This window comes from Nannospalax galili, unplaced genomic scaffold (genome assembly GCF_000622305.1).
Source record: "Nannospalax galili isolate Female #2095 unplaced genomic scaffold, S.galili_v1.0 scaffold344, whole genome shotgun sequence".
In the NCBI taxonomy this organism is placed as follows: domain Eukaryota; kingdom Metazoa; phylum Chordata; class Mammalia; order Rodentia; family Spalacidae; genus Nannospalax; species Nannospalax galili.
Genome location: NW_008352153.1, coordinates 1,213,597 through 1,231,759, shown reverse-complemented (window position 1 = coordinate 1,231,759; position 18,163 = coordinate 1,213,597). Strand labels below are relative to the sequence as shown.

Genomic DNA, 18,163 nt, shown 5'->3' with positions numbered 1-18,163 from the left:
CTTGCCAGGAAAGCATGAGGACCAAGTTTGGATCCCCAGAACAGAAGTAAATGGGCAGGCAGGATAGCCCACCTGTACTTCCAGCCTTGGAAGGTGGAGATGGGGATCAACAGAGGCAAGCTGGCTAGTAAAGTTTGATTGAGAGACCCTGTAAGGTGGAAGAGCAAGCCAGGATGATTCGGCACTAACCTAGAGCCTTCAGAGCATGCACACAAACACACATGTCCCCACACATACACACGTGCACTCACACCACACAAACACATGAGAGTGGAAAAAGAAAGTAACTTATTTTCAAAAGGAAGAAGTAAACTTTAGGATCCTATACATGTACCCTAATGAAGCTCTGTGACCTACACAAGTCATTTCTTAATGCTATTAAAACAGTCTAGCAAAAACGATTATCGTTAAGACCCTCTCTTTCAGAAGAGACCATACAAGAAAACAGATTTCCTTATGTATGTCCTTATGGCTCACTGGAATACTCTGTACTGTATTTAAACAACTTTGCCAATATGATTTCATTTAAAATTCACAGAACTCTGTGAAGTAAATAAAATGTCTGTTTTATAGGTGAGAATTCAAAAACCAGTAGATGTTGAGATGACTAACCTTACACAGCTAGGAAGAGGTGAGTGGGCCAGACTCTGGTCTTCTCGTTTAAAATATTACAGAAATCTTGGAAAGTAAAGAAGAAAAAACCCCTAAAATTTCCAAGAAGGTCTATGATTACATTTGTATGTAGTTGCCCTTCCTTCTCTCTACAGAGGACGATCACTGGACTGTCTTGCTTTTTCATTTAATATATGCATTCATCACTTCATATAGATTATTTAATGATTCTGTAATATGATATGCTAAATTAACTCCCCTCAAATAATATTGTATCACTATATGGAGCTAGGGAAAAACAGGCAGTGCAGTTCATTAAGGCTTTAATTTTGTTTTTCTGTTATTCTTCATTAAACTAAGATAAAAAGCCTTTTTTTTTTATGGCATAGATCTCAGGGGGTGGCCACCATAACGAACATCAACCTCTCTCAGTAATAACCTTACCCATTCCCTTCATACAGTGTGTCTAAATTACTGGTCATTTAACTCTGTGCCCCTTTCTCTCTGCATTTAATAATTAAGAAGAAAATATATGAAGGAAAACATTTTCATACTTTATTCCTTGTAACTGGAAAAATGTTATTTTACAAAGAACAAGTATCTCTTATAGAGGAATAGTGAAATCCGTTACCAGGAGACGGATAACACTGAGATTTAATAAGAAAGTAAAATGGCCTATGTGTCATTTTATTTGGCTCTCAAGGGACCATTTGGTCTTTTGTTTTTCTTAAAAGATACAACCAAGTTATAGCTGCATGGCGCCAACTAAAAGGGCTACCTGTGACATGGAAGTTGAATATATCTAGAGGACTATCGTTCTTATTTCAATTTATACAGTGACATCAAGGCCTAAATCAAATTTTAAATGAATGTAAACATGCCAACTCTCTAGGCCAAGTTCTAGGAATACCCTCAAGACTTCCAAGTGGAAGTCTGTGTAGATCCTGAGAGCCCTGTATGTTGCTTTTAATTTAGATACGTGTCAGTACAAATATCTTCAAGGATCAAGAAAGGAGGATCATGCAGAAGGCATGGTAAACACCAGCTGAGAGCACTCTAGGTTTTAGGCAATCCCAAGTGAATGTTACCATTTTCCATTTCCTTATACGTGGTATCAAAGGGTTGGAAATCACACCAAGGCCACCTAACCCAAACACTTACCAACCTCATCCTTATAAAGAAGACCATGGAAGCTTCCAGAGGTAGGACTGTGCCAGGACATGTTCTGTCTCACCTCCAGAATATTTAGCCCGAGCCTGGGTCTGTCCCACTCTGAGGTGCCCTCCAACCCCTGCACAGTGCCACTGACACCGACACTTACCTTCGGTGGGCCGGGAGCGGCACTGCCCAGTCATGGGGCTGTATTCCTGGTTTTCATCGGCACACACACACAAGAAGGACCCTTCCACGTTTTCACAGAAGGCTTCCCCACACACGCCACTGAGCAGCTCACATTCGTTCACATCTGGAAAGGGGAGCACAGATCAAGTGAGACAATGCCTCTCTCTCGACAGCTCTTTATTTTACCATCTGTGCCAAGGCCAACAGTGTCTGCTGGAAATGAGGTAATCCCCAATGAAAAATCAACCCCGTTCTTTTCTTCCAGGGAAGACACTCCAGAAAGCCGAGCTGCCCAAGTTGGTCTGGATAAAGAGATGGTGTAAATGCAAGGCCAAGGTTCCGAGTTCCAATTCTAATTTTATGGAATAGTCTGGAATGTACTGTGAGCATAGTGTGTGCCCTTTGACCATCTAGTATTACCTTGCTCACTTTTCAGCATATTGCAGTCACAATAATCTAGTATTTTACTCCCAGATCTTAATTCAAGGAAAAAAAAAACCAGAAGCCCAGGCACTTTGGAAACAAGAGAACTGTTTTTTGATGTTGTTGGTTTGCCTTTTTAAGACAGGGTCTCCCTATAGCCCTAGCTGGCCTAGAACTCACTACATAGACCAGGCTGGCCTTGATCTCCCAAGTGCAGGGATTAAAGGTCTGTGCCATCATGCCTGGCTTAAAAATTCATTTTTAAAACTTCTCCAACATACCTAAGTGTCTGAAAGTACATTTCAGCTTAAATGTCTATAAATTAACTTTGGTTGTCAAGGCAACACTGTTATTCATCAGGGTACATTACTCATCCATGTGAACTCAATTGGCCCGAAAACTGATTACCAACTTTGGTACCTTTTCTAACTCTGTTGATGTCCACAGTATAATCTTTATCTTGCTAATTTTTTTAATGAACTTAAAGCCATATAATTATAACAAAGTCAAGGGATCTCAGATTTGTTTAACACTGTGTGAGTTCACAGCCCCAAAGAAAGGCTAATTATACCTTTGACTTTGTACAATAGTATTTTTTTGTACCTTTTCTGTGCCTAAAAAGTTTTGCTGATGAGTTTCTTGTTCAGCAAAGTACTAGACTTGACTCTGAAGTGCTTACAGTTCCTCTACATTAAACCTGTAAAAACACCAGCTTTCATAAGCACACTCTGAGAGTTTATATAGTTCCAAACATACAGGCAATTATCCAACTTATTCAAGAGGGAAAAATCCTGTTTTCACTTGCTATATGCAGTTTATTGGACAAACTGTAGATCTTGGATTTTTAGATAATTATCTAAAGTTTCCATTTTACTTTATCCATAAACAGATAGAAACCAAATAAGGTGGGGTTCACTTACAAAAAGATAGGGATTTACTTTACATAAAGTAAAGAAGAATTAAAATCTTTAGCCAACACAGTCATAATTTCCATACGCAAAGTTGACCTTAGGAAATGGCCAGTTCACATTTATTATTTTTAGGTAAATATCAAATGAAACTTTTTAACCTTCTAACTGAGAGTATTCACCTGGCTATTGTGATATCTCCCACAAGACTGCATTCATTCAATCAAGAGATAGTTCTTAGTTTACATACATGGGCCAGGTCCCTACAGATCCTATGTGGAGATGCAGTCTTGAGTAGACAGATCCAGTTCCTGCCTTCATAGAACTTAGAGTCAAGACAGGCTTAGTAAGAAAATCCCACAAGCTTCAGCAAGGGCTAGGAAGGAGAACAGAGCTCCATGGAAGTATGCAACAGTGATTCTTTCATGCAGGGATATGCTAGAGAAATAACATTTCAGCCCAGACCTGAAGGATGAACAAACGTTGGGGGAGAGGGAGGTCCAAGCAGAGGAAGCAGCTCAACTAGAGACTGAGCACACGGCTGACTCATCTCTGAAATGCTGCACCATACCCTTTGTGGAGAAGTACATAACAGGTACCCAGCTAGTATGTCTTAAAGAATGATAAAAAGACAAATGATATTTGTTGAGCCCATCAAAATAACAATCAACACCTTTTCTCTAAGGGTAGTATTCTATGTGCCAAACTGAAAATTCAATGAAGTTCAGGCACATTTACCAGGCTCAGTAGAATGAACATTAAACAGGGACTTGGGAGCAATGTGGTGTCAATAGCTGGTATTTCAACATTTAACAGTTGAACAACACGCACTGAGCACCTACAATTGACCAAATGTTATGCTGGGCCCAGGAGAAAGTCAGACTCACATGGAAGCTGTGGATTTAGAGACCAGCATTAGGAGCAACACACATGTGGCTAAATTCTCCCCCAAAGAGTGATGAAAACGCTAACAAAACTTGCTGAAGGTGTTCTGAACGTAGGAGGAAGGTTATGCTCAGCCTGAGAGTGAAGAAAGAAGCAGGGTGTGTCTGGGAGGTGGTAGCCAACTTCAGTCTCTTAAGAATGACTGGGACAAATCCAGGCTCAGGGAAGGGGATGGGGTGGGGGTAGAAGGAAGGATAATTCCAGCAGAAGGAGCAAATGATAGCCAAGCAAGTGAACAGTGGCATGACCAACCACAAGCAGCCTAACGTTGAAACTGAGTAAATATAAAGCTAGGAAGAGAACTAAGACCCACGTCACAGGACCTGTAAGTCCAAATAGAAGCAAATGTGAATTTGTTAACCGGGACTGGGAATTAAACACAGGCTTCACATATTCTAGGTATATGCTTTTACCACTAAAGTACATTCTTGGCCCTTCTGTTTATTTTAACTTTTACTTTTGAAACAGGGTCTTGCTGCTACCCACGCTGGCCTACTTTTGAGATAGGTCAGTTCCTTAAATTGCTGTCTTCAGGCCTTATCCTCCAGAGTGGCTGGGGTAACAGGCCTGTGCAACCAAGCTTGGCTAAATATCAGATAATTTTTTTCGCTTGTAATTTGCTGAAGACTAAAGTGGGAATTAGTATTAGAGATTAGAATAGTTTCAGCTGTATTATTAAATAGCTGTATCTTCATGTGGGACATTCTTGACTAGTTACATGTGGTTTTTTGATTAGCTAATATTTATGCTGAAAACTATAGTACTGCTTTCTAAATATTTTTCCGTGATGTGGGAATTAACTGAATTTCCATAGTTCATACCAGGAAAGCATTTATAATTCAAGTGATATGATCAAACTTGTCAACAGATTTTGACATCCCACTTAGGTTGGGATGGCAAATGGACTGATGGTTGAATTGCAAATTTTCAAAATAAGGCCTTGTCTTCACCTCAAGGGCCACCTGCTTTGTGGCAAACATAGCTCTTTTCTCCATTAAAAAGAAACAGCCGTGCAAGCTACAAAGTCTTAGATTATATAACCTTTTTTTTCCCTCTTTCCCACAAAACTGATCAAATTGGAAGTACGTTTCATAACAAGTTTGATGATATCACAATTGATCAGAAGTAAAATAGGAATTCTCTGCCGTGGGAGCCTTGTTAGACTGTGCTCTAGGAAATCTGATGGCAGCCCTGTCAATCAGAACAAGACTGGAGAAATATGGTTGCATAATCTGAAGTATCATTTTGCTGGTGTCATTAGTGGAAACGGAAGCTTGTGTAGCACTTTCCTATGCAACGACTAAGGAGGTACATTTTGAAGACAGGCAAACTCTACCGCATAGTCGACTCCATTTCCTGGGTAAGGGAGGCTATGCCTCTCTATATTCAGCTAAGGGTTTAAACAGATGTTCTTTAAAAATATCTTAAGTTATTTTTTCTTTAAAGTCCCTATCCATTTCAGAAGCCAAAGGACATGAATTTGCATACTCTGAAGTCATATGATAGAACCAAATTATGATCAAATCCTGCCCAAGGTTCCTGCTTAAAACTGCCTATTTTTGATAACTTTGATTTCTTTTTGAAAGGACATATGAAACATGGTGAGGGGGGAAAAAATTCTAAAAACTCACCCACACACCCTTGCCCATCCTGTGGGGCTTGAAAGCCCTGATAACAGAGGCAGCGGAAGGAGCCAGCTGTGTTGTCACAAAACCCGTGACTGTCACACACAGTGTTGTTTACACATTCATCAATATCTGCAAAAAAGACAGTGAACATAAGACAGGAAGCAAACACAGGCTGACGAACACCAGGTATGATGGACAGGAAAAGACACTCTGCCACGATTAAAATGAGAGCATCATGTTTACAGACAGGGCCTTTAAAACATTTGCCATGATCATGTATACACAGAAAGCGCTCTTCAAACATCTTACATGTTTACAAAATGTTTTGATGAAAATGGTTTAGTAGCCAAAATATTGGGTTCTATGAGAAAACATTGACTTTTCCTCAGGAAATGTTTTCAGACTAAAATGATTGCTATAATTAGCCATGGTCAGTTTTTCTAAATGTTTTCAACTCTTTATTTTGATAGGCAGTTTTATTTTCCTAGAGGGGAAATAAATGAAAATATTATCACCTTTTAAAATGTATTTTATTAGTATAGAGTCATTGTGCAAAATGATGTTTCCCGATGACCGTTTCATGTTTATTGTGCCCATATCTACCCTCCCATAACCCTCTTGCATGTTTATCCCTCTTCTCAAATAGTTCTCCAACTTCATATCCTTACTTTAAAAAAAAAAATCTAGATTCTGCACACAAGAGAAAACATACACTATTCCTCTTTCTGAATCTCACTTATTGCAATTAAAATGATGATCTCCAGTTCTGACATAATTCAGAATAAAATGCATTATGCATGTACACCACATTTTCATTATCTACCCATTTGTTGATGAATAACTAGGTCGATTCCACTTGTTGGCTATTGTGAACAGTGCTGCGATAAACATGGATGTACAAGTGTCTCTGTGGTGTGTTGACTTAGACTCCCTCAAGTACATACCCAGAACAGCAGTTCTGTTTTCGAGAAAACTCCATACTGACTTCCATAGTGGCTGCACTGACCTACAGTCACACCAGCAGTGTACAATGTTGCTTCTGCTCGACCCCCAGCATCCTTCTCCACACTTGTTGTTTTCTTAATGGTGGCTGTTCTAACCAAGGTGACTTGGACTCTCAAGGCAGTTTTTGCAGGTCACCTGTTTTTGAGTTTCAGTAACCACTAACAGTCTGTGGAGTTGTGGGAGGGAAGGAACAATGGTTTACTCAACCCTGTAGAAAACCTTGACTACGCCTACATAACATTCTCATAGGTTAAGGGAGAATCTGGTGAATTCAGCAGGGTAAGCAGCCTGTCCCAGTTACTCACGGGAAAACAAAAACAAAAACAAAAAAATTGTCACCAGGTTATAGCCACTCTAAGTCCGAAACATCAGTACTTCTCCATAGGATTAGCTGATGTGAGAGTCTATCTTGTTCTTGTAAATCCGATCATAGACAGTGACTATGATTTCCCCCCATTAATAAATATGCTCTTATGAGATGTCTTGATTATAAAGTTACAACAGGATTGGAGATGAATTCACTCTCATCCTTACTGTCTTCACATTCCTTTCCTTCCCATTCTGGCTTGGTCACTCTGTACACCTGCACCTGCCAGGCCCCTGCTCTCTCTGCCCTTGAACTCAATAGTCCCCAAATACAGTCTACAGAGAAACAAGAAAGAGATGTGAAGAAAATTGTACAGTTATGTTAAATGATGACATTGTGTACAAATGGTATTAATAAGATTGAGCGTTTCACTTTTAAAGTTCTTAAAGCTAAGTTATAAGATGTTTCCTGGAAGAAAAAGATGCATCCAACATCAGTTTTTCTGATTTCTCTTCCTAAATTTCCAGTACTGATCTTATCATGGATAAATTCAGACTGTCTCATTCTGAACTGTAAAATGTTGGTAGGTTCACCAGGCTCCAGTGGATGAACCCAAACTGAAGGACATTTGGAGACATAAATTAGACTCTATAGGCATGTGTGTGTGTGTGTGTGTGTGTGTGTGTGTGTGTACAGGGGCATAGCAAGGGGATGTGTGGATAGAGGAGGGGATCTCAATATCATCAAATCTTAACTTTCTCAGCTCTAAGAAAGCTATCCCTTCTGCTTTCAAGGCTGGCCCCCTCCCTGACTGGTCTGTTCTCCCCTGTGTCCCATCTGGGCATCTTCTTCCAGCATCTGCAACTATTCTCCTCCTGGCTCCTCCCCTCAGTGTCCCCCAAAATGTTACTATCGCTGGGAAAACTTTCATCTGATCTTGTCTGCCCTGCTAGTCCTCCAGGCCATCATTGTGAAATGTCTCATTAGAGCTGTCTACACTCAACGTCTTTATTTCCTCATACAGTCGTCCCTCTGCATCTGTGGGTAATTAGTTTCTGAATCCAACAATGGCCAATTTCCTTGTACAGACTAGCACAGTATTTACAAATAACCTACACATCCTCCCATATATTTTCCCCCGATTCATATATGAATACGTTTTATTTTGATCAAATTCACCACTCACACCCCTCTCCCCAATTCCTTCCCCTAGAACTTTTTCTTTTCAGTGTTCGAATTGATTCCAGGGCCTCATGCATGATAGGCAAGTACTCTCCACCGAGTTATCCCCAGCCCATCCCACAGATTGCTTATCATACCCAGTGAAGTGTAAATTCAATATAAATAGTTGCTGTGCCATATTGTTTAGGGACTAAGAACAAGGAAAAAGTCTGCACATTCAGTGCAGATGTAACTTTTTCAAATATTTTGGATCCACTTTGGTTGAACCTGAGGACACAGAGGACTAATTGTACATCTTACCTAAAATACAAAAACAACAGTAGCAAACTGCATAGTAATACTAGTGTGTTCCAACAATTAGTGTGGGGATTAAACAAACAGACATGCACAAAGTGTTAACTTACAGACTGGAGAGCTGGCAGATGTTCAAGGCTCAGGCTCACAACCAAAAAGACAAAGTGCTAACTTAGGAAGTATCTGACAGACACCAACTATCATCATCATTACAGCTCCTCTTCCTCCATCCTCAATGACCTACAATCTCACTCCTAACTTTGCCCCACTGAAACGCAGTGCTGAGAAAACCCACTAAACCTAATTCTCGGTCAACCTCCCATCAGTCTATGTCTGATGAACACTCCCTGAACAATCGTCCCGTGTTCAATAACATTAATATTAGTCTTGTCCTACCTTAAGCCACAATGGTTTGGCCCAGCCTTTTGATGGCCTGCGGGTGCTGTTTGCCAAATCTCAGGCCCTGGGGATCAGCTGCATGCTATCTGTCCCTTCTCTATCCCTCCCAAACTCTCTCAGCTTCAATGACCAGAATCCTGGGGGTGAATTTTAAGTCTTTGCCTTCAACCACAATTCTCCTCAATCACATTTTTATGCCTAATTATTTTTTATTTGATTTTCTGCCATAACTTTGGACTTCATCAAGCCTAAAAGTTGAAATTCCTGTCTTCCTACTAAACCCCTCTTGATGTTGGTGAGAACTTTTTTCATCTCCATTTTCCTGTGTTATGTAACTTGCCTTCCTAACTTGAAAACTCAAATTATTTCACAACTAACACGTGAACCTTTCTCATGGTATCTAATACAGTGAGTCTGACTTGACTGATTTCGATTGCAAGCACGAGACTGGGATTACAGCTGTTTTACTGATTATAGTTATGAGAAGGAACTCTATCCTGTCACCGAATCACTTAACGCAGGGCACTGCGAACTTTGGACTTCCTGAAGTGAGCATCTGTCAAAGAGATTATGTTATTCTTTACTGCAGCCTTTTGATAGAAACTCAGCAAAGCGTCAGTTACCAATTACATGCTGATCAATTCCCAGTCTCTCTCAAAGCTTGACCCCTGTTCTTGAACCATGTATCTAAGACTAAATAGACATACTTGTAGCAAATGAACTTGTGATCATTCCCCTCCTTGCCTTAACCTCCATTTCTCCTATATACCCTCCACCACCAAATCTAACTGGACACCTATGCCAAAAATCTTAATGTTATTTTTCCTTTTCTGCAACTCAATGTCCCCTCATCATGCCCTTTTATCTTTCTGGATCTTCCTTGCTCTCCAATTGGCCTTCCCCTTTCCAGTCTTGCTCTCCTTGGAATTCACTTTCTGCCTAACTTGCCAAAGTGTTCTTTGCAAAGTGCAAACCTATCCATGCCATTCCCTTACTCAGAATATTCTGCACCTCTTCTTGCCTAGAGAACCTCCCCCCAATAGACCATAAAGCCTCCTTCATTTGGCTCCCAACCCCAAGCGTGATCACAGTTCTCAGATAGCCTTTCAGTTTATACTCCAGCCCCTATTGGCAAACTATGGTTCTTTTAATTTCTCACTGTCCTGCTGCACACTCCTTACTCCACTGACTCTTCCACCACCGACTTTGCTTAGGAACTCATGCCGACCCTGCCAGAGTCAGCCTAAGGGTCAGCTACTCCAGGAACCCACATCCTCCCTGCTTCTTCCTGCTGTTCCACTGTTGAGCTTGGTGGGATGGGCAACCTTTAAGGCACCCTCACCAGCAACTTCTTCCTCTACTAAAATGGGAGGAAAGCGGGAACACAGCTACTAATCTGCTGTCTTCACAGACCAGTTTCTTAAAGTAACACATCTTGCTTTCCTTTCCACTAACTCTGTGCAGTCACAGCAGATGATGAATTCTTATTACTCTTCACCAGCACAGGAACTGAATAACTGGCTGAAGGTGAACAAGTCCCAAGCTGGTTATGAATTACTGGGCGTCTTGCAGACTCAGATTTATTGTAACAATGATTCACCAAGGAAGTTTAGATGAGCAATACTTTGGACTGGAATGAATAGGAAAAATGAACACGAAATGCTTGCTGGAGACTAGCTGTTCAACAATTAATATTTTATAAAAATGATATAATGTAACTGCAGTATTTTGTATTCAGCAGTGAGGTGAGGTAATGGCCTCGCTGGACAGCACTTGTCTCGCTTCTTGAGCGAATCAGGCAAGGCCTCTACCACTGCACTAGATCCCTTGCCCTTTGCTTCGCTCCCTGAATGACCTACATAAAGATTGCTGCATTTGCTTTGATGATGCAAGTTCTCAAAGATATATTTCTATTGTTAGTCTGGACAGGTGAACCCCACTCTGCTTCATAGAAATTGAATTTGGAACATGAAATCAATTCTTGAATTATCCAAATATCACATTTTCTTCTGGCATGATGTCTGCTTAGGGATCTGTTAAGGACCATGCCCGATATTAGCACTATAGTAATAGTACCCCAAAATTAGTGATCCATTGATTCTCCAGTGCTCACTCAGTTATCAATCTATGCAAATTAGGCATATTATCTTAAGTACTGCTGATTTCTCCTACAACTCTGTCCTTCACATTTCATTGGAAAAAAATAGATGTAAATACTGGTTTCAATAGAAATGAGCCCTAATCAATTATGCACACAAAGACTAGTGGGTCACTAAAGTGACTGTCCCCCCACACCCTCCAAATGTCACAAAGAGAAATGGAACACAGGTCCGGACAGTCAGAACCATCAGTAGCTGTTTTTAGCAGTGATGCTGACAAGTTCACACTTTCAAGGGTCTCAACTGTTGGCCTGTTGTGCAGGTCAGTTTCTCTTGCCACATGTTTTCTAGTTGCTATACTTTCTTAATGGACCAAAAGTTTTTCAAAACATACGTTAGAACAGAACTCCAAATGTGCTCTAATTCTTGAATAAGGTTAAAAAGATTACTTATTCTTAATCTCCTGAATTTGGTGAACAATGCAATTAGAAAAAGTATGGGAAAAAAGACATGGTTTTCCTGAAAGATCGGTCAGACAAAGCTTGTGTGCTAATCAAGAAATTAAAACTGTGTTCAAAGACCTTGACAATGAAATTCGTAACAAACAGCAAGGGCTCCTTAAGTATTAGAAAACCCTGTGTGTGGCACAGGAAATGACTGTTTGTGTTTGTTCTGTCAGTAAAGTGGTTTTGTCTTCTTTTCAGACAATCTTTCAGTTTTTGTTTTTGGTTATGAAGAAGAGTACTTCATTTTGTCAGACTCTTACCACCCGTGCTTTGTAGATTTCCTTCTTCTTACTTCCAAGCAATACATACCCACCCATTATGGGGAAAACCTCACAATGAGCCATTCTCCCGTTGCCAGGATACTTTAGCGAGGCAGATGATAGAAACAGTAGTGTCATTTTTGGCACTTGATCATTTACAAAAATCTCCATGGTGGCTGCATCATGGAAAGAACATGCTGTTGCCAGGATTTTTAAATATTTATTTATTTACGTGTTTGAGTGTATTGCCTCCACATATGTTAAGTGCACCCGTGTCATACAATACCATGGAGGTCAGAAGAGGGCAGCAAATCCCTCAGAACTGGAGTTACAGATGAGTCTTAGCATCATGTGGGTGCTGGGAGTCAAACCCAGGTCCTCTGCAAAAACAGCCAGTACTCTTAACCACTGAATCATCCAGCCCCATATTTTATTTATTATTATCTTATGTGTATGACTGAATTTCCTGCATGTATGTAAGTGCCCTTGTGTCATGCACTGCCTAGAGAGGTAAGAAGAGGGTGAATTCCCCTGGTACCAGAGTTAGGGATGCTTATTAGTGGCCACGTCAATGCTGGGAATCAAACCCAGGTCCTCTGCAAGAGCAGCTAGTGAGCCATCTCTCCAGCTCCTTCAGAACATCTTTCATGAATTATATTTTACATCCTGAATTAAAGGGAATTTCAGGTTTATCCAAATTAGCCTCCTCATTTAAAGAACCAGAAAATTTGAGGTCTGGTGAGGGAGGTGATTTATTTCAAAGTGACAAAAGCATTAGCAACAGAGATGGGCAAGGATTAGTCCTTGACAAGGCTCAGTCTTCTAAATCCACAGTGATGGTTCTGTATAACTATGGGCTTACGTCTTACAGGGATGCTTATAAAAAGTTACTCCTTTGTGAATCAAACCACGTTGTGTGCCCAACAAGCATAAAGGGGTATGTGTACTGAAAAGATGGAACTAAAGCATACTGTCTACTTTTCATCGGCATCACTTAATGACTTGCAGTTTAGTCAAGGAACCTCCTGTCCTTAAACAGTCCTTAAAATATGAAGCAACATCATACTTGAAATCAAGATACCAGAATGCTGTTGGTCCCAAAGATGTTTCTCTAGGAGACTTGGAAAAACACATACCAGGCTCCAATGGTGTGCCAGCCCAGGAAGACAGGTTAATTGATGGCTAGTATGGATGTTCTTCAATCTTTTCATTAGAAGGAAGTGACCCAACCTTTCACCTGACATCTTCCTGTTTAGTTACAACTGGGTCATTATTTAGTGCCAAAATTTTCAGAAAACAGTCACATGACAGGACCTTACACTAGAAAGAACATAGGGGTCCTGTTCAGGAAAAACACAGACTTCAAAAAGAACAGAGGCTGACCAGCAGACAGTAAACCCCAGCCAAGAAGTGGGATTGAAGGATGTTAAACCAACAGAATGGCGGCCCAAAGGAATTTTAAAATGGCATGGCTGCAAGCCCAAAAGAGATTAAGGTCTTTCTCATAGCATAGGGAGAGCCAGCATTAAGCAGAAGATGAGCACAAGGCCTGAAGAAAAAAATAAAATAAATTTTATCCAATAGGAAATTAAAAACTGGATTTGGAGAACATCCAGACAATACAGTAGGATATTGTAGAACCTTTTTAAAAAGGTCCACTGAGGTCTGGCAACATCCACGGAGCTGGAGAATATGGTCCTTATGTGTTATGGATAATAATTTAGTTCTGGGAAACAGGCAAGCCAGAAAAAGAGCAAAAGCCAAAGTCTTTGTGTAGTCTGACTTCCACACCAGGAGACGAACCATAGAGAAGGGCAGGAAGAAAATGTGGGGATCTTGATGGTCACAAATCCATTTGAAGGTTAGCAGTCTAAGATAAACAATAAACGGCAGAGGCTAGACATGCTAGAAAACAAGGCTAACCACCGAGAGGGCTCTTTCCACTCACACCACCTTAAGGTACACTGCCTTCAGAGACTTAAATGATTCCTTAAAAACTACCAAGACCAGTCTTCTACTTGATTTCTGCAAGCAGCTTTCCAGTTCCAGAGAAGCTAAACCAAATTCTGATTTTTATCAACCACTATAGACTACACTTAGTCCCCTTTCATAGCTATAGACATTTCTATTAAAAACCAACCTAAAAGTCACAAATATCATCCTAGTTATCTGAATAGGAGGAAGGCTTCTTTGACGCCTCCACACGGAATCCCCATGCCCTTCTGATTTTATCCCTTGGCTACATCTTCATCTCTCTTCTACACCCCAACCTTGTTTGAGGTCTCATCATTGCACACCTAAGTTGCCACAGTGATCTTCTAGCTTGGTTTTCTGCTTTTAGCCACTCAAGAGAAGCAGAGTCATTACCCATAATGTCCAAATGATTTAGCTTATTGAAATAGTCCAGTCAGGTAACACTTGACTTCCTTATTATGGTTTGAAATATGTGTCTTCTGAAGGGCCATGTAAAACTTTTTGGTTCCCCAGTCCATGATGCTATTTGGGGAGGTTCTGGTAACTTTGGGAGAAAGAATTAGCTGGAGAAGTAATAGGGCAAGGGTCCTTGGAAGTATCTTGTCCCTGGTCCCTTCCCTTTTCTCTGTTTCCTGTCTATCATGAAGTAAAAACTCTCTTCCATTCCATGCTCCTGACCCCTTGATGCTCTGCCCCAATGCAAAGGGCCAAGTGATCATGGACTGAGCCCTCAGAAACCATGAGCTAAATCATCTCTCCTATAAATTGGTTATGTCGGGCATTCCAACAGAGCTGAGAGAAGTATCCCAGATCACTCAGTGTGTCTTCATGGATGTATAAAGGCTTCAGCACATGCCCTCTGAACTCTGGCCATGCTTGGGTTCTTAAGTTACTTGCTGCTCCAGCTGGCCCCTCTCCCCTGCATCTTCTACTTGTTCTTCTTTCATTGAACCACTGTCCAAGAACCCAACATTTCCTTCTGTTCATCTTTAAAAATAACGAAGAGCTTCTCTTCACCATATTCCCTTCCCCTGGGACCATCCTTCTCACTCCTTTGTAACAGTCAACATTCTTGACTTTTTACACATGCTGTGTCCATTCCTTGAGTTCTCACTTCCTCTTGGGGGGATCCTATATGTAAGACTCCACTGAAAAGGCTCTTGGTAAGGTCAGCAAACCCAAACACTTTTTGATGATCCTCTTTTTAGAACTTGCTGCAGCTGAACACCACGTTTTAAAGCACCTTCCTCCCTTGTCTTCCACGATCTTCTATGGTCCTGAGTTTCCTGTAAATCTTTGGGTCACCCCTCAAGAGTCTTAATCCTTGATCTACAAATGCTGAAGCTCAGTCTTCAACTTTCTTCTGTTCTTATCATGTGCCATCTCTTGGTGTCCTCATCCATTCTAACGGCTTCAAATACCACCTAGATCTGATGACCCCCGTTGATGTTTCCAGCCTAAACTTCCTAGAACACTAGACCTATCATGACTCAACTGCCAACTGACATACCCTCATGGCTATTTAATCAAGAACTCTAATTTAGTACATGCCCAAGCACTCTCAATTTAAAAAATAAAATGGCCTCATTTTTTGCCATGTCAATACATAGTGCCACCAATATGATTGATTAAAACTCCTTTCACTTCATATCCTATATCTAAGCCAATATCATGTCCTTATCTTATATCAGAGTCTGGCTCCAAAACATTTCTTGAGACGCTCATTTCTTCTAGTTCGCTCCGGTACTGTAGTCTCTGGCAGCAGTATGTCTGACCTGACTTACTGTGATAGTGTTCTAAGGACCAATGACTTCCTTCTTGCCCTTCCAAACAGCACCCTGGGCATATTCTTTAGTATATAAAATGCAGGGGTGAACCTGAAGAACATTACATTAAGTGAAATAATCCAGGCAGGAAAAGACAAGTACCACATGACGTCATTCATATATGGAATATAAATAATGACACCATAGAAACAGAGAGCAGAATGCTGGTCATCAGAAGTGGTGATTGGTTGGGGGGGCATGGAAAAATGTGGTCAAATGACACATAATTCTGGTTAGATAGGAGGAATATTAAAAATGTTGAGAATAGGCAAATATAGAGAGACAAAAAATAGGTAAGTGATGGTGCTGAAGAGAAAAAGGGGACACGACTACCAAGAGTTATGGGATTTCTTTTGTGGGCGATGGAAATGTTACAAAATTGATGTCATTATGATCATGCAACTCTTTGAGCAAACCAAAAAATCCCACACTTTAAATTGTATGAAGTGTGAATTATATCAACAAAGCTATTTTAAGAGCATATTAATTATTGAACTAAATCAAAGTTGACAGTTTATCAATTGAAAAAAAAACAATTATTTTATGTACTTTTTTTCAAAAAGAAAAACTCTATAAATTAAACGTTTTGTACTTCCTGTTAAAATCACATCTGTAAAATCATCCCAGTTTAAAATGGGAAAAAAAGTAAATCTGGACATGGTGGTACACACCTTTAATCCCAGCACTCAGGAGGCAGAGGCAGGTGGATCTCTGTGAGACTGAGTACAGCCTGGTCTATATAGGGAGTTCCAGGGTGCCTGGGGCTACAGGGAGACCCTGTCTCAATAAGACCAAAAAAAGTGTAAAAAAATATGCATTGTAGGATGATGGGATAAAGTGCATCACCATCTTGCTTATCATTCACCAGTCTGCATCAGGTATGTTTAAAAGACACCCAAACTCCATGTCACCTATGAGACATGATACATTTTGAATCCTGCCTCTCCATTCCCATCTTGGCTGCACCTCCTCTCTAAGAACCAGGCTTGGCTCCTTCCACTTCCCAGAGTTCTCCATGGGCCTCTTTGTCTGTGAGTCCTTTTCTTTGCTGTAACTCCACTGCACCTGCCACCCCATTCCCCTGCCCAGGAGTATCACAGTCTTTAGAGCCTGTCTCAATGTCACTTCTTTACAGAGGTCCGTCAGTCAGGCATTCAAAGCTTCTCTCCACCTTTCTCTCAATGACTTTTTTCAGGTAATGGTTTCTGATCATACACTCTCTGGAATGCTTATACTTCCCCCCTGCGGGTACAGTTCCTTAGAAGGCAGAAACCATGTTGCTTTTGCTCATCAGGATATGTCTATAGTGTAGTGTAATGTGTAGCATTAGGTGTGCAATGGTGTTGGTTTAGGTGAAAATAATTAGGCCTTCCACAGTTCAGCCTTGGCTTCTTCACCTGATATCACTTTTTTCTTTCACATGTTCAACTCTAATTTACTTAGTGTCCCTAATCTTATGCAATATTTATGTCTCTAAATCTTTGCTAATGACACTTATTTTGCTAGGAACATACTCTTCTATATCAGTTTCCATCCAGAGAACTTTTATCTGCCCTCCAAGCTCTTCAAGGCCTCAGTGGGAGCCACCCAGAGGTTTTATTGATGAAATCTCGTGAAAAAACTTCTTCCTGCCACTTCTGAAGACTCTAAAAAGAATAAGTACCGCATTATCACAAAAAGGCAAGGCCAAGTGCTAATGGCCTCACTACAGGAAAAAGAACCAGGAAAGCAAAGGGGCTGGCATAGAAAAAGAGACCATTTCCACCTTACGCAGAAGCAATGGCAAGGTTGACGAGCAGGGTTCCCCATCAAGCAGGGCTCCCCATGTAGGGATTTGTGTCAAAGGCAGATGCAACAAGCTTTTCTAGAATAAAGATGGAAAAGTAAAATAATGGGCAAGAAAATGTTCAATTTTTATGTCTTGGAATATGAGTGAAAGATAGGAAAATAATACCACAAAAATGAAATTCTACAAGAAATTCTTGTCATGATATGGCAAGTGCACTCATGAACTAACATAGCTGTGTTCACCCAAACAGGATGCCAACATTTCAACATGGAAGGGGGAGGGGTCCATGAAACCTCATCCCTCCCTAAGGGACTTTTGGAAGTTCATGGTTGCTGGGGAACGGGTGTCATTTTCTTCAGTGGTGTTGCCACTGATAAGTTGCTCATGCTCAAGTAAGCAACCTCCCACTCACGATCATGCTAGCAACCCTAACTGAACTCAGAGGGTCACACACACAAAAGACATGAAGGTAGGAGGTGGGATTGTTGGGAGGAAGGGCTTCAGTAGAACAGGGAGAGGGGATGGGGTATAAAAATTCATTTTTGCTCTTGGGGTAAGTCTATAGCGCAGCTCTCTGCACCGGGACTCCCTAAGCCTCATTCACCCTTCCATCCCCGCCCCCCCGCCGTTCTATAATCCTAGTTTAGACCCTGCGCCATTCCTCG

At 40.8% G+C, this 18,163-nt stretch overlaps 1 protein-coding gene across 1 annotated transcript in view; it reads right to left on the bottom strand.

Annotated features, from left to right (window-relative positions):
* Ltbp1 (latent transforming growth factor beta binding protein 1) overlaps positions 1-18,163 on the bottom strand; it is a 448,854-nt gene that overhangs the window by 45,567 nt on the left and 385,124 nt on the right. Inside the window, 2 exon segments of the mRNA XM_008849049.3 lie at positions 1,934-2,077; positions 5,861-5,986. Of these exon segments, the coding sequence (XP_008847271.2) occupies positions 1,934-2,077; positions 5,861-5,986 (270 nt within the window).